At 34.7% G+C, this 22,567-nt stretch overlaps 1 protein-coding gene across 1 annotated transcript in view; it reads left to right on the top strand.

Annotated features, from left to right (window-relative positions):
- The first annotated feature begins 3,704 nt into the window (after nt 1-3,704).
- The window catches only part of LOC115438980 (uncharacterized), a 30,687-nt gene continuing 11,824 nt past the window's right edge, over nt 3,705-22,567 (top strand). Inside the window, exons 1-10 of the mRNA XM_030162876.1 lie at nt 3,705-3,787; nt 4,855-4,881; nt 5,229-5,495; nt 9,622-9,882; nt 12,204-12,479; nt 12,560-12,841; nt 14,527-14,796; nt 18,116-18,376; nt 18,497-18,769; nt 20,006-20,362. Coding sequence (XP_030018736.1) covers nt 3,751-3,787; nt 4,855-4,881; nt 5,229-5,495; nt 9,622-9,882; nt 12,204-12,479; nt 12,560-12,841; nt 14,527-14,796; nt 18,116-18,376; nt 18,497-18,769; nt 20,006-20,362 — 2,311 coding nt within the window. The 5' untranslated portion in view covers nt 3,705-3,750. The remainder of the gene's footprint in view (nt 3,788-4,854; nt 4,882-5,228; nt 5,496-9,621; nt 9,883-12,203; nt 12,480-12,559; nt 12,842-14,526; nt 14,797-18,115; nt 18,377-18,496; nt 18,770-20,005; nt 20,363-22,567) is intronic.

Here is a 22,567-nt window from a genome sequence, read left to right as displayed (position 1 = left end):
TTATTCACAAATTTCAATCTAAATCTTACTGTTGTTTCTTGGGAATATCAGGAATAAAAGATGTGTACTCAATCAAAATGTATCGGGAATGGGTGTACTATAGTATATTACACTCTACTATACAAAATGATACGATACTATACTATACTATACTATATTATACTGTACTATAGTATGCTATACTGATACTGTTCTATACTATGCTATACTGTATAGTACTGTACTGGTCTGTACTGTACTACATTATACTACACTGTATTATACTGTACTGCACTATACTACACTGTACTACACTGTACAGTATTATACTATACTATGCTATACTGTACTGTACTGTACTATTCTGTACTGTACTATACTACACTGTAATACACTATGCTACACTGTACTATACTGTACTGTACTATAGTATACTCTACTGTACTGTATAACTACACTATACTGTCTGTACTGTACTACACTGTACTATACTGTAAGTACTATACAATACTATACTGTACAATACTATACTATGCTATACTGTACTATACTATACTATACAGAGGTCGCGTTAACCGAAAATATTCCGTCATTGACGTTTTTTTTTTAAATGACGGATAATTCTGAAGGCCGTCCATCATTTTGACAGATTCAAATACTGAAGGTCATCTACTGTTAACCTTTCCTTTTCAGCTCGTCTGACTGTAGTCAGTGAGCACAGGGCAGATTTCCTCCAGGGCAGATGTCGGGTTAACTCCCTTGGCAGTAGAGGAAGACAGCAGCTTTTATTTTGTGCACAGTATGTCGATGTTAGAACACTTTTTCCTTCTGTCCTCTTACACACTCATACTCAAAACTGCCACTCCCTCACCTTGCTCGACCACTCACACCATACGCACGCGCCACACACCGCTCTCGCACTTTAAGGAACACACACACACACACACCTACACACACACACACACACACACACACACCTACACACACACACACACACACACACACACACACACACACACACACACACACACACACCAATCTCATAACACTACCACAGAAAGTTTTCACACAACACTGTGAACAGAACCTGCTGCAGGATCGCTGGTCTGTCTGTCTCTGAACACAAACAGTCCACACCAGCCTCCACCTGTATAGAACCAACAGCACCACTGTTCACAACTACACTGAATACAACAGCAGAACTGCAGTCACATGACCCTCTGTTAGTCCACCTGTAGTAGACCCCCTGTCCAGTTCATGGTGAGTTTGAATATTAATCAGTCAGTGTCCAGTCTTGTGTCGTTGTTTTGCTGACTTTAGCCAAAATTAGATGCTACTTTGCTCGTGCAAACTGTGAAGACAGCTGAGTCTCCTTATTCTAAAAAGTCCAGTAAATATGATGGGCATAGATAAACGCAGTGAAAAAAGAGGGACTGATGCAATGAAAGATGACGGACAAGCAAAGAATACACCAGTTCTGATGGCATTTGTTGTGTTATATGTATGCATTTTCTACTTTTCATGTGTTATTTGATGGCATGTCCATTTGTGCATAGATCTGTGGTTCACAGAACCTGAACTCTAACCCTCAGTGCATGATAACACACCAGTTAAAAGTGGTGTATAGAATTATGTGAGTGGTGATATCACGTTGGTTTATCAGCCAGCAGCAACTACAGCTGCTGCATCATTGAGATGTTTTTGAACATTAAATAATACTACATATATCTCTTTATCATTAAAAAATATACATTTGAAATGACGGATAATAACATGTTATGACAGAATTTGTACGACCCTGTCCTCAAAATGACGGACAATAAAAATATCTAGCACAACCTCTGATACTATACTACTGTACAGTACTATACCACACTGTAATACACTATACTACACTGTACTATACTATACTGTACTCTACTGTACAACATTATACCATACTGTACTGTACTACACTACACTGTATGTACCATACTACACTGTACTGTACAACACTATACTATACTATACTATACTGTAAGTACTATACAATACTATACTATGTTATACTATACTGTACTGTACAGTATTATACCACACTTTAATACACTATACTACACTGTACTATACTGTACTGTACTATACTATACTCTACTGTACTGTACAGCACTATACTGCACTGTTCTACACTGTTCTGTACTATACTATACTATACTGTACTGTGCTATACTGTACGATACTATACTATGCTATAATGTTTGTACTATACTACACTGTACGATACTATACTGTACTATATTATACTGTACTGTACTACACTATACTATGTTATACTGTACTATGCCATGCTATGCTATACTGTACCATACTATGCTATGCTATGTTGTACTGTACTACATTATACTATATTATACTACACTACACTATACTATTTATGATGCTTTTGATCAGTTAAAGCTGCAGTTACGAAAGCTTTACCTACAGATTTGCACATCTAACTGCAGTTTGTGTCTGTGTTTACAAAGATGAGGTGAGGTGTGAGTGTGATAATGACACTTTGAACATCTATCTAGCAACATATTTGTTGGTGTGAAGAGGAAGGAAAACTAAAGTTATAATGGTCTCACATTTACCGGAAATGCCCCGGCCCGTTTCTTCATTCTCCATTTCACACTTTCACACTGGGGTTCATACACTCTTTTCACAACTGATCAGATCATGTAATGTTCATTTTTAATCCAGGCTGTATTTTGTAGTCGAGACTGGTCTTTTGTTATTTTGAAGGTTATCTCAGATGAAGAGGACTTGGAGTTTTGACCTGAAAATCATGTATGACCACAGCAACAGAGTAATTAGTCAACAACATTAACGACTGTAGAAGTTTTCACCAGTTGTTTTTTTTTTTAATCTGTTTTCCTCATACCTCATCCAGCCATCTCACTACTCACACTTCCACCAGGGATTTGGGGCCCTGCTAAATAAATGTCACTTTGAGCCCCACCACCACCACCACTTCAACACTGCTACCATTATAAACCCTAAAAATATATTAACACTGTGCAGGTGTGAATCAATATTCTACTTAAAATGTGATTTTATGAATTTGTGCAAAATAGTTGAGAAATCTACATTTTAAAAACATCTTTTGATCATAACAGCATTGGATTTTTTTTTCCTGCATTGATATACAAATACAAATAAACTATAGTTTTACTTTTTGGATGTATTTGTATCATTTTGGAGTGCTGGCACCTGGACTGAACCACATCATGAAATAGGGGGGGGGGGGGTGGATTTTATATTCTTTTCAGCTCTTTTCACTTTCTATCTTTATATGTTTTAAATTGCAATAGAAGGGGTTTTAAGATTTTTTTTTTTTTTTTGCTGTTTTACACTTTAGTCAGTGAGAAGTAAGATTAAAAAAAAAACACATTTCTGTCATCTTCATATACTGTACATACATAAAATGCCACATTATATAAATAACAATGCAATATTAATGATAAATTCCTTTTCTTCAGACTACTTTTAGTGTGTCTGATATGCAGTACCCTCAGGTTTAGGCAACTACTGTAACATTTTGGCATATTTGTTCAAAACGACTTGTAGCAAGATCATTTTAGGTTCTGTAATTTTTGTGTGAAAAAATAGGGAAGCAGAGACAGCACAAAGCAGAAAAAGAAGAAATGACTGACCACAAATGTATGTTAACGTATCTTCTTTGCTCACCGCTGTCAGTCGGCGTTGGAGTGGTGTTTTATTTTGCAGATACAGTGAGTTTTGGACGTAACTATGGGGCAAACTTTGCCCTGCGTCGTACCATTATTTTGTGAGTATATAGATTTATTCATTTTAATGGTATTTTGTTGCATGCTGCTTAAGGACTAATTGAACCCATAAAGACCCAAAAAACCACTGACGACCAAAACCATCTACTGATCTAAACTGTTTAATACCTGTTGATCCACTAATCCTATCAATACATGTAAATAATTGGTGTAAAATACAATTTATCCTCTTTTCATGGTCATCAGATATGACCCATTTGGACGTTCAGAGGCTCCGTTGTTACCGTGGAAACACCATCATTTTCTACAACACTGATTCACCAATAAAACCCATGGAGTTGGATCAATGACAGTGGATGGAAACACTAGGTTTATTTTCAGTTGATGGTAGATTTGCTGAAAAAGTCACTGTTTCTTAAGTTTTCTCTGTCTCTGAAATAATAACCTTCAACTTTAATCTGAGCTTTTATGAACATCTACATGGTTGGTAAATTAAATGTAATAAAATACCTAACGTTCACTGAAAAAAACACAAAATACAGAGGATAATATTATAATAAATTGTGATAAATCACATAAGAAAGGTTAAATATAGAGAAAAATTCATTTGGGAACTGCCATAAAAGTAGCACTGGGTCAGTGACAGTGGACGGACACACTTGTTTTATGTTCAGTTAATGATGTATTTTGCTGAAAAAGTAGCTGTTTCTTCAATTTTCTCTGTTTTTGATACAATAACCATTAACTTTAATCTGAGCTTTTATGAACACCTACATGATCAGTACATTATATATAGAAAAATACATGATGTTCACTGAAAAAATGCAATACAAAGGATAACGTCATAATAAATCACTTAAGAAAAGCTAAATATAGAGGAAAAAAAATCATTTGGGAACTGCCACAAAAGTAGCACTGGGTCTTTATGGGTTAATATCTGGCAAGAGTACTGTCCTTGAAATAAATAATTAAAAAAAAAAAAAAAAGAAAGAAATGATAAACAGAGTAAAGTTAAAGGAGGATTCTGCTCATATATGATTCTACTTTTTGCTGCTTGCTCTCAATAGCTTGTCAAAAATATCTAACAAAGGATTAATCTTTATTTTAGTGCTCCTCTACTGTGGACCCACCAAAGGTAACTTCCCTTTTTTCTGCTCCTATTCTATTCTATTCTATTCTATTCTATTCTATTCTATTCTATTCTAGCTTCAATAAGTACAATTTCAGTCGTAAAATATGTTGAATGCTTATAATTTTAGCCTTTTCTCTGCTTGTAAATATATAAAACAAATCATTCATCTTTTTTTCAGTGTTCCCCTTTTGCGGAGTTGGTAAAGATAATTTTTCTCTCTTTTTTTTGCTCACAACCACCTACACTGTGCTTAAATTCCATGCATTTTTAATAGTGCTTTTTTATATAAATAGTTTAAAATTGAGAATTAGTATAAAAATAGTCCTTGTCTACTACTGTTCTGATTTTAGGTGAAGAGATGCTGACACTTGAGCCCGACTTTTCCCATTTTTATGTCGGAGAGTCTGTGACCTTTAAATGTAACATAAAGGGAAACAAGACAAACATGGATTTTAAGTTCACCAGGAACGGGAAACATCTACAGTCCAGTAAAGATCATGAGCTCAACCTGAGAAGCCTGACAGCGGACATGAGCGGTGAATACCAGTGTGTCGGTCACCACCGGAGCCCCTCAAACACCCCAGAGCGCAGTAACACTGTCACTGTGACTGTAGCAGGTGAGATCATTTAACTATTTATTTATTCATTTTCCTGTTCACTTTTATTTTGACTTTGTTTTTGTGATTTCAGTTCAGTTCCAGTTATTTTCAGTGGCAGGTTTTTTCTTTGTACACACAATTACAATAAAGGCTATTCTATTCTATTCTATTCTATTCTATTCTATTCTATTCTATTCTATTCTATTCTATTCTATTCTATTCTTATCTGTTCTAATCTGTTCTATTCTATATTATTCTATTTTATTCTAATCTATTCTATTTTATTTTATTCTATTTTATTTTATTCTTTTCTATTTTGTTCTATTCTATTCTATTCTATTTTATTCTATTCTATTCTATTCTATTCTATTCTATTCTATTCTATTCTATTCTATTCTTATCTGTTCTAATCTGTTCTATTCTATATTATTCTATTTTATTCTAATCTATTCTATTTTATTTTATTCTATTTTATTTTATTCTTTTCTATTTTGTTCTATTCTATTCTATTCTATTTTATTCTATTCTAATCTGTTCTATTCTATATTATTCTATTTTATTTTACTCTATTCTATTCTATTCTTATCTGTTCTAATCTGTTCTATTCTATATTATTCTATTTTATTTTATTCTGTTCTATTTTATTCTAATCTATTCTATTTTATTTTATTCTATTCTATTTTATTCTTTTCTATTGTATTCTATTCTATTCTAATCTGTTCTAATCTGTTCTAATCTGTTCTATTCTATATTATTCTATTCTATTTTATTCTAATCTATTCCATTTTTTTTTCTATTCTATTCTATTCTATTCTATTCTATTCTATTCATTTAGTTCATGAAAAGGCTTAGTTTCACCATTTTCTTTTTCTTTTTTTTTATTTGGGTACTTGTTAAAGTTGAGATTCACTACGTAGAACCAAAGAGGGAGTGTATTAGAAGAAATTTACATAACATCACTTTAAAACATGTGTGAGGGCCAAACCCGGCCCGCCAAAATGTCCAATCACAGGATAAATTTGCGAAGTGCAAAAATTACACTGAAGATATTAACAATCAAGGGTGTCAAACTCATTTTAGTTCAGGTTCCACCTACAGATCCATAATAAAATAAAAGTATAATAACCTATAAATAATGACAACTCCATTTTTCGAGGTTCTAGATTCAACTGGACTAGTTTTGCTCTTTTAAAGCAATACTAGTCTGGTTGAACCTCGAAGAACTACCAAGAACAATGACCTGGGCAAATGAGAAATTGTTCTTATTTTGGTTCCAAACTCCAAATTTTTACCAATATTCTGCCTGTTACCAAATGTTTGTGTAACACTGTGTGTAATGCACATGTATAAACGATAAACTGAGGTATAATACTTTTAAAACTGCACTTATTTTTCTTACAAATTTCAGTTTTTTCAGGTTATGTAAATTTTTTTTGTGAAAGGATAGTTTGTAAATGTAAATATTTTTATAATTTCATGTTTTTTGTTGCACTAAAATAAAGAGAAAAAGTTGTCATTATTTATATATTATGATGCTATTATTTTACTGGTCCAGCCCACTGGAGATCAAATTGGGTTGAATGCGGCTCCTGGAGGAAATGAGTTTGACACCCCTGCTTTAAAACATGTATTCACATAGTTCAGATGAACAACAATCCATGAAAAAACAACTATCATTGACCTGAAAAACTGAAAACTGCACATCCAAAAATTAGGGTTATACACTCTTGCCCATAAAGTTGTTTTCAGACGTAAACACAGACTTAACCCATAAAGACCCAGTGCTACTTTTGTGGCAGTTCACAAATGAATTTTTCTCTGTTTTTTAACCTTTTAACTTAAGTGCTTTATCACCATTTATTGAAATATTATCCTCTTAATTTTGCATTTCTTCAGTAAAAATTAGGTATTGTTTCTATATTTGATTCACTGTTTATGCAGATGTTCATTAAAGCTCAGAGTAAATTCAAATGTTATTATGTCAGAAACAGTGAAAACTGAAGAAAAAGTGACTTTTTCAGTAAAATATATCATTAACTGAACATAAAAACAAGTGTGTCCAGCCACTGTCATTGATCCAACTCCATGCGTTTTAGTGGTGAATCAATGTTGTAGAAGATGATAGTGTTTCCATGGTAACTATGGAGCCTCTGAATGTCCAAATGGGTCATATCTCATGACCATGAAAAGATGACAAACTGTATTTTACACCAATTATTTACATGGATTGATAGGATTAGTGGATTAGCAGGTATTAAATGTATTAGATCAGTAGATGGTTTTTAATTGCCAGAGGCTGTTTGGGTCCTTATGGGTTAAATAAATAAATAAATACATCACAGTGTTGCAATCATTTTATGAGAAGTAAATATATTTTATTTACTTTATGGGCAACAGTATATATTAACTATAATAACGAGAATTTAAGACATTTGACCTACAAATTTAATTTATTTGAAATTTCAGAGTATTTTTTATTGTAGGATTTCATCACTTATTTATGTATTTATTTATTTATTTATTTATTTATTTATTTATTTATTTAATATTGTTGGTGAGTATAAACCTATATGAACAAAAGTAGGGGTTTATTGCATAAATATTACTTTTGCTTGATCAGTGACTGTGAATACACTGCTTTAACCCATAAACACCCAGTTAGTTTAACTTTTGTGTCAGTTCCCAAATTAATTTTTCTCCTTATTTAACCTTTCTTTTTTTTTGTTATTTATTTTTTATTGTTGTCTTTTGAGAAAACATAACATAAATACAAACAGTAATAGAACAAACAGCAGAAAAAGAATCCAACATTCAATTAACTTTAGTCCACATGTACATCCATATGCTCATATACCCATAGTAATTTTCTTCTTTGCTATAAAGTTTGAGGATATGCCCCCCGAAGGAGCACTATTTAACCTTTAAGTGATTTATCACCATTTATCATAATATCATCCTCTCCATTTTGCATTTTTTTCAGTGAAACTCAGGTATTTTCCTGCATTTATTTGTCTGATCATGTACTTTTACCATCATGCTGAGATTACATTTGAGGGTTATTATATCAAAAACAGAAAAGTTGAAAAAAAAGTGTCTCCATCCACTGTCACTGATCCAACTCCATGGGTTTTACGGGTGAATCAGTTTTGTAGAAGATGACGGTGTTTCCATGGTAACTACGGAGCCTCTGAATGTCCAAATGGATCATATCTGATGACTCCTTGGCCTTTTAACACTCGTGCAATGTTGGTATTTTGTTTTTATATTTTAACTTGTTTTATTTATGTATTTTTATTAGATTTTAATGTTTTTTTTAATGCTTTTTTAAAAATTTTTATTGTGCTTTTAGCCTTCAGTACAGCACTTTGGTCCACTGTGGTTGTTTTAAAGTGCTTTATAAATAAAGTTGGATTGGATTGGACTATGAAAAGATGATAAACTGTATTTTACACTAATTATTTACATGTATTGATATAATTAGTGGATCAACAGCTATTAAACAGTTTAGATCCATATGGTTTTGGTAGATGGTGTATATTTAGGTCTTTACGGGTTAATTCACTACTGGTGCATTTTTCTTTTGAAAATGTGGAAGCTAAGGTGGCTAAAACCAACTCCACCAACATTAGAAGATTGGTGTGAGACAGTCTTGCAACTTTTCAAAATGGAAAAATTGACTTACTCTATCCAAATCCAGAGGGATAAATTTTACTATATTTGGGACAAATGGATTAAGTTTGTATCCTTTAGCCGCCCAGAATTTGTATCACTCCTCTAAGAATTTCTTTTTTGTAATCTCCCTGTCTTTATTCTTTGTGAATGTTTTACTTTTGCATGAATGTGTAATTGTTTAAAGAACCCAGAGGTATTGAAAGCTGTGATTGTCTTTTTTTTTTTTAAGTGAGAAGTACCAAAACTGTAAGCACTCAGTTCATATGTTTTTTGTTTTTTTTGTTTGACACTGTTGTATGTATAAAATAAGAAAAACAAAAAGGGCTCTAATAGATATCATATGTATGAATGTTAATGCAGAGATATCTTGCTCCTTTTCCAATAAAAACAAAATCCCCCCCCCCCCCAAAAAAAAAAAAGAAAATGTGGAAGCTGATATTCACTTTAACTTTTGTGTTTGTAACCCTAACAGCACACAGACCCAAGGCTAAAATATCAGCAGACAGAAAAAAGCTACCGGAAGGGGGAAGTTTAACACTGAGCTGCTCTGTGGATGGTTCTGCTGGGTGGACGTTCTGGTTCACACACACCACAACACAAAGTCAATTTCAGGAGATCGCTACATTAAACTATACCATCATCCACAGTCCTGGCATCTACTGGTGTGGAGCGAGTAGAGGGAACCCAGAATACTTCACCCAAGACAGCGACGTGTTCCGCATTGAGATGTCCTGTGAGTGGAGTGTTTTCATACTTTTTATTATTATCTAGACCAGTGGTTCTGAACTGGTCTGGCTTCAGGACCCAATACAAATTATGTTAAGCGGTGACCCAAATTGATAAAAGTTAAACTTCTCAAATTTATTTAATAAAGATTGTGTGTTTTGAACCTGAGATAATACAGAATATCACAGTATGAAAACACAGAACACTAGTTTAATGATGAACCCAACTGACCAGTAGGTGGTGATGATGAATAGGGAAATATTCTTTTTTACACCAAATTAGGTCCATTTTAACTAAAACTAAAAAGTTAAAAATGAAAAGTACATTCAGTCACTTATTCAAGAATTAAACACAGTGAGGTTTTAGTCCTCAGTGTAGGTAAAACCATATCTGATGTAGTCATTTTCATACAAGAGTTGAGATGATATGAACATAAACCTTCTGGGTCTTCCTGTCAAATGTCTGGTGTTAATTACAGTGCACTACCACCACCTACTGTTGGGGGATGTGAATGGATGGTGCTCAGCTCTATAAAAAATAAAACACACCATCGGTTTATTACCCCTCGCCCTGAAAGGGAGGCAAGGGGTATTGTTTTGGGTTTGTTTGTTTCTTTGTTAACACTCTAGCAGCAAAACTGTTGGCTCAATTCGTACTAAATTTGGTTTATAGATTGCCAGTGATCCAGAATAGATGTGATTACATTTTGGGAAAAATAGGTCAAAGTTCAAATTTATTATGAATTTTAAAATCTTTTTTTCTCCCATTTACTTATAATGGGCGAAATTTCAAATGTTTGCAGCAGCAAAACTATTGCTTGAATTCACATTCACATCAATACTGTCCAGTTCTGATATTTGTTGTGTGTTTCAATACAGTGCACATATTTCCTGTATAATTTTTTAAGCTATTAATGTAATTTTGTAACTTTTTTCCACCCTAAAACATAGAGAAATGTTAGGGGTTGACATTGTTTATAGGATATTACCCCACCCCCCAAAGGGGAGGCAAAGGGTACTGTTTTAGGTTTGGTTTGTTTGTTTGTTTCTTTGTTTGTTAACATTCTAGCAGCAAAACTATTGGTTGAATTCATACCAAATTTGGTTTATAGATTGCCAGTGACCCAGAACAGATCCCATTACATTTTGAGAACAGTAGGTCAAAGTTCGAATTTTTAATGAATTTTTCAAATCTTTTTTTTCCATTTACTTATAATGGGCAAAATTTCAAATGTCTGCAGCAGCAAAACTATTGGTTGAATTTATGCCAAATTTGGTTTATGGATTGCCAGTGACTCAGAATAGATCCCATTACATTTTGGGAAAAAAAGGTCAAAGTTTAAATTTTTTTATGATTTTTTTTTTTCTTCTCCCATTTACAAGCGAAATGTCAAATGTCTATAAAAACATCAATTTTTTTTCAATTTACTTCAAACTTGGCACATATATAGAGACAATTGATATGCTGACATCAGCACACACATAGACATGATGACATCAGCTGGATCGATGCCAAAATAAGTTACAATACATGCGAGGGGTGGGGTTTGTTGTATCTGGCACCACTGGAAACTAGTTTGTGACCCACTTTTGGATCACGACCCAGCAGTTGAGAATCACTGATCTAGAGAATAAGTGTACACTGTAGTTTCAAATTATAAACACTCTAGTCTGTAAGTGGATCTGAAACAAATAAGATGTGACTGAAGCATGGCCTTTCAGCTTAAATTCAGCTTTAATTATAATAAATGGTGATAAATCTCTTAGTAAAGGTTAAATTGAGAGAAAAATTCATGTGGGACCTGCCACAAAAGTCACACTGGGTCCTTATGGGTTAAAGAGAGGAATACTTTTGGAGTACATTTCACAGTGGTGAATGTCCAGTGCTTGAGTGTCACTATAGTCTAAAACCTAAAAAAAGTTTTCTGATTAATTATGTTGACCAATATTTTACTGACAAACAGATGTCATACTACATTTAAGGCAGGGGTGTCCAGATCTGGTCCTCGAGGGCCGGTATCCTGCATGTTTTAGATGTATCCCTCGTCCAACACACCTGATTCAAATGATAAGCCTATCATCAAGCTCTGCAGAAGTCTGATAATGACCTTCAGGTGTGCTAGAAGAGGGAAACAACTAAAACATGCAGGATACCGGCTCTCGAGGGCCAGGACTGGACACCCCTGATTTAAGAGAATGTAGTCTGTAATCTGTACTAAATACATTGTAAAAAAAAAAAAAAAAACCCTGAAGGACACAAGCGTTCATAATCCTGTATGTTTTCCCTGTTGATTCTATATTTCTGTCTATTTTTATATGATGTAAACAGTGTCCAACAGGGCTGTAGTGAAATTCCAGAACCGCCCAAACGGTTCTCCAGTTTTCATTGGTGAGACGGTCACTCTCATATGTGAAATCGAAGGAGGTGGGGACACTGAGTGGGAGTATGAGTGGAGGTCAACCAGCTTTTACACACCTCCACCACACCAGGAGTACAGGATTCAGAGTGTTTCTCGTTCCCACTATGGAAGTTACTACTGTAAAGGCAGAAAGGACTCGTCTTCATCAACCGAATGGAGTGAAGCCCTCGAATTCACAGTGTCATGTGAGTCACACCGCCTCCTTTTACCAGTGCCTGTCATTTATGTCACCTTTAATTTCTAACAGCTTGTTTTTGTTGAACAGCACTGCCCACAGTTGTTCTGACGAGTAGAACTAAAACCGTACCATTCGGGAACAATGCAACGTTAACCTGCTCTTCGAATGATCACTACAGTGACTGTCGTGGCTGCCACTACTACTGGTTTAAATACTCACCTGACTTCTCTCAAAGTCACATGATCAAGGGCGGTGGACGAGCCGCAACAATCAGCGTCTCAGAAGGAGGCGTTTACTTCTGCAGAGGAGGAAAAGGAAACCCTGTGGTTTTTACAGAGGACAGCAATGCAGTAACTATTGAAACAAGAGGTGATATTTATGGCAAAACAGAGAGTACTGCCACCATTATGCTCTGGTTATTCGTAGTTTAACTTACCCACATTCAAATTCAGGTTCAGATTCAAATTCAGATTCAGATTTAAGTTCAGATTCAAATACAGATTCAAATTCGGGTTCAGATGCAAATTCAGATTCAAATGCAAATTCAGATTCAAATTCGGATGCAAATTCGGATGCAAATTCAGCTTTAAATTCAGATTCACATACAGATTCAAATTCAGAGTAAGATGCAAATTCAGATTCAGATTCAAATTAAAATTTGGATGCAAATTCAGATTTAAATTCAGATTCAAACACAGATTCAAATTCAGACACACACACACACACACACAGTACCTGATATTAGCATTAGTATATAACATATATAGTCACAGAAAAAATTATTAAACCACCCCTTGTTTTCTTCAATTTCTTGTTCATTTTAATGCCTGGTAAAACTAAAGGTACATTTCTTTGGACAAATATTATGATAACAACAAAAATGTCTCATAAGAGTTCAATTTCAGAGCTGATATCTAGACATTTTCCATGTTTTCTTGATAATAACCAAAATCACCCCAGTTCTTCCATCAATATCTATGGCATTGTACTGACAAAAACAGTGCTTTTAGACATTCCATGTTTTCTTTTCTGTCTGTTTTAGTCACATGATACACACAGGAGTTAGTACTGGATTGCATAACCATAGTTTTTGATGACTTTTGATGGTCTAATAATTTTTTCCATGACTGTATTAGGAGCAGTGAGCTGACATAGATGGTTTTCAGGGATAATTCCAGAAATTAGACAGCATGGCATCCTCTCTCTCTCTCTCTCTCTCTCTCTCTCTCTCTCTCCCTCCCTCTCAATTCAGTTCAGTTCAATTCAATTCAAAAAGGCTTTATTATTGGCCTTACAAACAAACATTTACATTGCCAAAGCAAATTGTACATTGCAAGGTGAAATGTGCTAAGAGTACAAATCTAAGAAGAGTATTCGTATTAAGGCATTTAAAATACAACTATCTATATCAGGGGTCTCAAACGGCGGCCCGGGGGCCAAATGCAGCCCGCCAAACGTTCCAATGTGGTCCATGGGATGAATTTACAAAGTGCAAAAATTCCACAGTCAAGGCTGTAGAATTCAGGTTCCACTTACAGAACAATTTGATCTCAAGTAAAATAATAACCTACAGAAACTAATGACTCCATATTTTCTTCACAGTTTGATGTGAAAAAAATAATATTATAATAATTAAATGGGGTTGTTTTGCACTGAAACAGAGAAGAAAATTTGGAGTTTTCATTATTTATAGGTTATTATGTTATTATTTTACTGGTCCGGCCCAGTTGAGATTAAATGGGGCTGAATGTGGCCCCTGAAAGAAAATAAGTTTGAGACCCCTGATCTATTTCAGTGGTGGATTTACCTACGTACTGGCCACTCCACCTTCCAATAGTATTTCCAAGTCCTTCAAAGTCTTGGATTTTGTTTGTCCACCGTCTGCCCAGACATGAGCTAAAGGCAAAACAAAGCACTGCACTCAATGACAAATTAGATTAATTTTATACATATTCCATTGTTTGAGGTTATCAACAATGACAATGCTTTATTGTTAAAAAAAACATGTTCCTGGTGATAAGGTTGCTTGAACTGTATGCTTTCATTGTGATCAGTGTCCATCAAGCCTTCTCTGTCTGTGGATCCCAACTGGCTCGTGATATTCAAGGGGGAGGCGGTCACTTTCAACTGTTGGGTTAACGGAGGTCCACAGCGGAAGTGGACGTATGAATTAAGCACGCCCAACTCAGAAACAATGACAGCATCCGGACCCGGAGGACGCTGGAATATCATTGCGTCAGAAGAAACAAGGGGAACTTACAGGTGTTTGGGTAATGACCAGTATGCTACAACAGAGTGGAGCGATCCTGTCTCACTGCTTTCATGTAAGTCTGATTCTATTTATTGCATTCTTTGTTCTTTGTTACAATAGTGAATATATATCCTCCCAAGACCCACTGTCCACATTTGTGGACAAGAGTTTCACACCTTTATACAAAAAGAAAAGAAAAGAAAACTGTCCATCACAAAGAACATTCCATAAAAAAAATTTAAAAATGGCATCTGAAAAAACTGTTGCATCATGGTGTTTCCGATATAGGCACTTATTTAATAAAAAAACAAAAAGCTTGTACTTTGCTGACATGTCCTGGGTCTTAGGAGGATATTAATGTGAAAATCTCATTTTTATTTAAGCTAAGTGTATTTTAGCATTTTATTATAGCTGAGAAATAAGAAGAAAATACACAATAATGATTTTTTTTTTTTATTATAAAAGGCCAATTTGTGGTTTTTTGGAATAAATAATTAATAATAAAAAAAAAAAAAAAATTAACTGCCATTTAAAAGGTTAAAATCCTGACAATGATTGAATGTTTGAGAGTTTTGAACATTTCTGAGGTTGTTCAAGAGATTTACAGAGGGAAAAAAAGGCAAAAAATATTGATATATGATGATTTTACGTTTTTTTGTTGTTGTTTTTTTGTGCGTATACATTTTTTTTCCAGTGGGTAGTAAAATTGAGGAGTTTACAAGAGTTAATAGATTAACATGGTAAATTTGCACAATGACACAAGCGGGCCGGTTGAATAAAACTTCATCAGAAAATGATCTATGATGGCAAAGTAAAACTGAAGTGTTTAGATATAGTGGTCACAGGATTTTTATTTATTTATTTATTTATTTATTTATTTTGGGACAGAAAAGCAGAACAAAAAAAATGTTTTTTCCAATCATTATATAGTTCTGTGATAGCACTGTCAAGATGTCTCTGAATTCCTGGAGTGATATATATCCCATGAAACAGCGAAAGGAAGATAATTTACATTTTCATATCTACTTATATCCTGTAAAATAGTAAATATAAATAGGATTGGTCAATTCCATCAGTGGTGCAATGACCTATATAGTTAACTCATACGTCCTCTGCACCGGAGAAGAACAAAACACTCAAAAAACTGTTTCATTCAGTGTAAAAACATATTTTATGAGGAAATAAAAAACTCCAAAATGGCATCAGGAATATCGACTAAACAGCTTTTCCCCTATACCGTTAGCCTCATAGCATAAAAGTCATACACTATATGGACAAAAGTATTGGGACACGTTGAATTCAGGTGTTTCTTTTCTAACAGGGATCTGGGATACAAAACAATAAAAAAACAGGGGTCTGGGATACAAAACAATACAAACAAATGTAATAATATAGTTTTATATTGTGATACATATCATTTTGATTATTAATATTAATGTTGATATCTCTATCTTACTGCTGCAGCCATGATGTGTCCCAATATTTTTGTCCATATGGTTTATAAATATCAGTATTTCCTTTTTAATTTTATGGGAGGTTTTTCTTTCTCAGTGAGATGTGGAGAAAGTAGATGGTTAGTTGTGGTAGAAAATTGTTACAGTCAGAGCATGAACATTTAAAATCATAAGTATGGATAACATTTTTTTTTTTAATAAAAGAGAAAACAAATGTTGAGATAAATTAAGTTAAAACCATCTCTGAGGCATTTTGGAGGCAAAGAAAACAATTTAACCTTCCTCTTGTGTTAGGGTCGGCACTAACCCATTTTAGGTTTTAAATACATAAATGAACCACATAACATTTGTTTATTGAATCAAGGCTTTTTAACTTTAACCTCTATTTCAACAAAACAATACTGTTTTTTTCTTTCACTAAATTATGAAATGCTCTGGTTGAAATTATGACCTTTGTGTTGGTAGGGTTGGTTTCGGCCCAGTTATAAAAATATGATTAGAAAGCAATAATTAGAGCCAAAACTGTTTTTTTGTTTTGTATCCCAGACCCCTGTTAGAAAAGAAACACCTGAATTCAGCGTGTCCCAATACTTTTGTCCATATAGTGTATGACTTATAGAAATGCTATGAGGCTAACGATATGCAGTTCAAAACATTAAAACATCAGTTACTAACTAAAGGGACTAAAAATGAAGTGACTTTAAAACCAAGTTGCATCTTCACAGCCTAATACTATCATTTGCATGGAAGATTATATTTGAACAGTTCTGTACGGTGGCCCTGAAGGGCAAACCACAACGACGAATCACAAAGCACACAAGAAAAAGGAAAGAACACAAGAAAAACACACACACACAAGAAAAAAAAACACACACAAGAAAAAGAAAAGTACACAAGAAAAAAACACACACAAGAAAAAAACACACATAAGAAAAAGAAAAGTACACAAGAAAAAAACACACACACAAGAAAAAAAAAAACATAAGAAAAAGAAAATCGCACAAACAAGAAAAAAAACATACACAAGAAAAAGAAAAGTACACAAGAAAAACACACACACAAGAAAAAAAATCACATATAAGAAAAAGAAAAGTACACAACAAAAACACACACAAAAGAAAAAAACACACACACAAGAAAAAGAAAAGTACACAAAAATTAGAAGCACTCGGAGAGCGCAGACCTCAGAGCAGCGCAGACTGATCAAGGCTGATCAGTGGGCCCCCCCGTGGGTCCCACCCACCCCCGATCACCCCCAAAAGTTAATCATTTCTTCCTTATCCCATTTCCAACAAACCCTGAAAATTTCATCAAAATCTGTCCATAACTTTTTGAGATATGTTGCACACTAACGGACAGACAAACAGACAAACAAACCCTGGCAAAAACATAACCTCCTTGGTGGAGGTAAAAATATACACACACAAGAAAAACACACACACACACACAAGAAAAAAACACACTAAAGGAAAAGAAAATCGTGCAAACAAGAAAAAAAAAAAAAACACATGAGAAAAAGAAAATCATACAAACAAGAAAAGGTCCTGCTGGAATAAGCAGGTACCTGCTGTGACCAGAATCTGGATGCTGATTGGACTGTCTTTCAGACAGGAAGAGGGACAGTGCTTCTGTCCAATCAGCATCCAGGTCCCGGTCATGGCAGGCACCTGCCTTTTCTGATAGGACCTTTTCTTGTGTGTTTACTTTTCTTTTTCTTGCTTGCTTTGCACTTTGTTGTTGTGGTTTACTCTTCATGTCCACCGTAGCACTGACTTGAAAACAGGTTCAATAAAATGAAGTGTATATCATAATCTTACACAGAAAAGAGGCTAACCAATGTTAGTATTCAATCAAAATGATGAGTACTGTAATGAGACTAACTCACACAGATACTAAATGTCCTGTTTTGTGCTTGTGTTCTGAATACAAAACATATAGTCGGTACCCCAAAGGTCAGTCTGAGTTCCGATACTAGAACCCTACCACCAGGAGGCAGAGTGACCCTGACCTGTTCTGTGACCCCATCGTCATCTGGATGGAGGTTTTACTGGTACAGGGGTCAGAAAACCTCCGTCCTCCAGACCACACAGGAGTTTGTTTCCAGCGTCTCTGAGGAAGGACTGTACTGGTGCAGAGGAGGAAGAGGAAACCCAGAGTACTACACAGAGTACAGCAATCCAGTCAGTGTTGACGGAGCAGGTGTGTGTGTGTGTGTGTGTGTGTGTGTGAAACATTACAGAAAAAATACACACACACACATACACACACAGCCAAAACTGATTTAATCACTTGCTTTTGTATTATTTGTGAAATAAACAGTCATGAGCAGTGCTGCTGTGAGGATGCAACACCAATGGCCTTGTATACACTATGAAGAAGCTGCAACTATCAGGTGTGACATCAAGGATGGTGGAGACACTGAGTGGGAGTATGAGTGGGAAACAACCAGCTCACAACGACCCCCGAACCAAAGACAATTCACCATTAGTTATGAGTCTGACAGTGTGTCCTACTGGTGTAAGGGAAGAAAGAAAAGTGCACAACATGTTTCAACAGGATGGAGTAGTGCTTTTCAGATACCAGAATGTTACGGTAAGTCTGACTGTATTTCACTACACACACACACACACACACACACCTACAGCAGGTTACTGTTGTTAACATAATAATTAGAATCAGGTCTGTATGAAACCTGTTCAGATTCAGACTCAGAATACTTTAATAATCCCACAGAGAATGTTGTGGTTACAGTTGCTCCATGGCAGCGCAAGTAAATGTAGCCGGGAAGAAATCATCAATATTTATCAATATTATATCATCAATATTACAATATATATACTGTACATTGATATGTACAAAGCTCTAAATACACACACTCATACACATATAAGTATATTGCTCCAAATATCTATATCTATATCTATCTATCTATCTATCTATCTATCTATCTATCTATATATATATATATATATGTGTATATATATATATATATATATATATATATATATATATATATATATATATATATATATATATATATATATATATATATATATACCTAAATATACATATTAGAACACAACCAGGACAAGCAATGTGTATGATGTGTGCTGTACAAGTATTTTCAACATGGTAAGTAACAGAAATACACATGAATACCAGTTACCCTCTTTGCAGGTGTGCAGATTTACTAAGTGTCCAAAATACTGTTGTGTGTAATTATGTGGTTATAAGGATAAATTATGTTATGTTATGTTGTTATGTTATGTTATGTTATGTTATGTAGTGTTGTGTTGTGTTGTGTTTGTTGTGTTGTTCATGTCGTGCTATGTGTGTTGCATTGCATTGTGTTGTGTTCCATTACATTCCAATGCTATACAGTGTGTAATGTTATGTATGTATGTGTTGTGTATTGATATGTTGTGTTGTGTTAATTATGTTATGTTATGTTATTTATGTTATGTTGTTATATTATGTTATGGTATACTATGCTATGTTATGTTACCTTATGTCATGTTATGTTATCTTGTTATGTTATGCTATGTTACATTATGCTATGCTGTTATGTTATGCCATGCTATATTATTTATGTTTTGTTTTGTTATGTTATGCTATGTTATTTATGTTATGTTATGTTATGTTATGTTATGTTATGCTATGTTATTTTATGTTATGCTATGTTATGTTATGTTATGTTATTTATGTTATGCTATGCTATGCTATGCTATGTTATGTTATGTTATTTATGTTTTGTTGAATTGGGGTTTATGTGTCTGAGCATTCTCTTTACTAGTCTAAATAACAACAGGTTTGACATTTTTCCAATAGGAATACCAGAACCGGTCCTCACTGTGTCTCAGTCCTGGCTGAGTCCTGGACACTCTGTAACTCTGACCTGTCAGGGTTTAGAGCCATCTCGAGGATGGAGGTTTCACTGGTACAAAGCTGTCCCCAAGCTCAACTATGTGCGTGATTACCCCTATCGTTATGACTTTATACAGGGGGATATGACTCGAGTTGAGTACCACGTCTATGAACTACTGCCTGGCAGCATCAACGGAACCACACAGAATGTCTACATAGTCCATGGGCAAACACACACAGCAGGGTACCTCTGCAGAGGTGGAAGAGGAGACCCGCTGTATTACACAGAGTATAGTGAACCTACATTTGTCTGGTCTGGAGGTGAGTTTGTTAGGTTTTTCTTTCTAGTGGGCATGATAATCTGTCATCAAACCAGTGTTTTAACCCATAAAGACCCAGTGCTACTTTTGTCGCAGTTCCCAAGTAATTTTTTTTTTTTGTAGATTTCATCTTTCTTAAGTGATTTACCACCAGTTATTATAATATTATCCACTGTATTTTGTGTTTCTTTCAGTGAACAGTATATATTTTCTCATATTTAATTCACTGATCATGTAAATGTTCATTAAAGCTCAGATTAAAGTTGAAGGTTTCGGATGCCTCTTGGACGCCTCCCTGGGGAGGTGTTCCAGGCATGTCCCGCCGGTAGGAGACCTCGGGGAAGACCCAGGACACGCTGAGGGACCATGTCTCTCAGCTGGCCTGGGAACGCCTCGGGATCCCCCCGGAAGAGCTAGAGGAGATTTCTGGGGAGAGGGAAGTCTGGGCATCCCTGCTTAGACTGTTGCCCCCACGACCCGGCCCCAGATAAGCAGTAGAAAATGGATGGATGGTTGGATGGTCATTATATTAAAAACAGAGAAAACTGAAGAAAAAGTGACTTTTTCAGCAAAATGTATCATTAACTGAACATAAACCAAGTGCCAGGCAAATATGTAAATAATAACCCATAAAGACCAAGTGCTACTTTTATGTCAGTTCCCAAATAATTTTTTCTCTGTATTTAAACTTTTTAAAGGATTTATCACCATTTATTATAATATTAACCTCTTTATTTGGCATTTTTCACCGTAAATCATGTATATCCCTATATTTAATATCCTAATTTTAATTTAGATGTAGAGTAAATTTTAAGGTTATTATATAAAAACAGAAAACTGCAGAAAAAGTGATTTTTACAGTAAAATCTGTCAATAACTGAACATAAACCAAGTGTGTCCATCCACTGTCATTGATCCAACTCCATGGATTTTACTGGTGAATCAATTTTATAGAAGATGACGGTGTTTCCATGGTAACTACGAAGCCTCTGAACATCCAAATGTGTCATATCCGATGACCATGAAAAGACAAAAAACTGTATTTTACACTAATTATTTACATGTATTGATAGGACTAGTGGATCAACAGGTATTAAACAGTTTAAATCAGTAGATGGTTTTGGTGGATGTTTGGGTCTTTATGCTTTAATACACTCAACATCAAGAGGAAGTCACAAACCAGAACACATTTAAAACCAAAAGTACCAATGCATCAATGCTATGTATCCACAAACTGTATCAGTCACTGATTAAAGTATAAAGCTCATTATTTACACACATCTGTACTGTGGAATCATCAAGTTTTCTTTTTCAAACGAAACTCATTGTCGGTTATTTTGACCGACGGTCAAAATAACAGGGTGTGTTATGATATTCACATACTGTGTCAGCTGATAGTTTACATTATAGCTCTGTTAGCTTAGTTCTGTTTTTAGACAGAAAACAGCCACAGTAAAACTACAAATCAAATAGTTTTCTGTACGGCTTGTGTTGTCAGTTGCTGAACTAAAGATCTGTTGAGAATTGAGCAAACAGGGTCAGGACTGTCACAGTTGAGTCTGAACCGTGGATCAACAAACGACAACTTAGCAAAGATAGTAACATCCCATAATACCTTTATTCCTTCATGAGCCTCAGAATCAAACTCACCTGTATGGAAGAAACACTGTGGTTTTCATTTAGAGCTGTATCCAGTGGTGAAAACAACAGTACTTCTAGCTTTTATCCCTTCCTCACTTCTCTTTGACTCTAAAAGTTGTTTCTTAATGGTTCTCATCCATTTTTGATGCTTCTGGTATTCATTTTCCTGACCACTGAAGACCGGCAGAGTGACTCACTACTCCCTCTAGTGGTCACATAAATCCAACAGACCCTCAGTGAACATACTTTCAAACTCACATTACCTCAGTTATAGTATTTTATCTATATTTTTATGTTCGTTATGTATATTTAATGTGGAACACTTGTTACATCTCACTTTGAGCAGTAATTTCTTGTATGAATTGTTAGTAGTCTCACACGTTGAAAACAAAAGTACACAGTGAGTATGGATTCAATTTCCATTGGCCCCTGTCTTTATGAATCCACCCTGCTTGTGTCATTCCTCTCTCACTACCCTCTGTGGTCAAAAAAGGCCCAACATACATTAAAGCAATTATAAATGTAGAATTCATTTCATGTCTGTCATTTCTTTGTCCATTTTTTT

This window comes from Sphaeramia orbicularis, chromosome 18 (genome assembly GCF_902148855.1).
Source record: "Sphaeramia orbicularis chromosome 18, fSphaOr1.1, whole genome shotgun sequence".
NCBI classification, from domain to species: Eukaryota; Metazoa; Chordata; class Actinopteri; order Kurtiformes; family Apogonidae; genus Sphaeramia; species Sphaeramia orbicularis.
The sequence above is the reverse complement of the archived record's forward strand: the minus strand, read 5'-3'. Positions and strand labels throughout refer to the sequence as shown.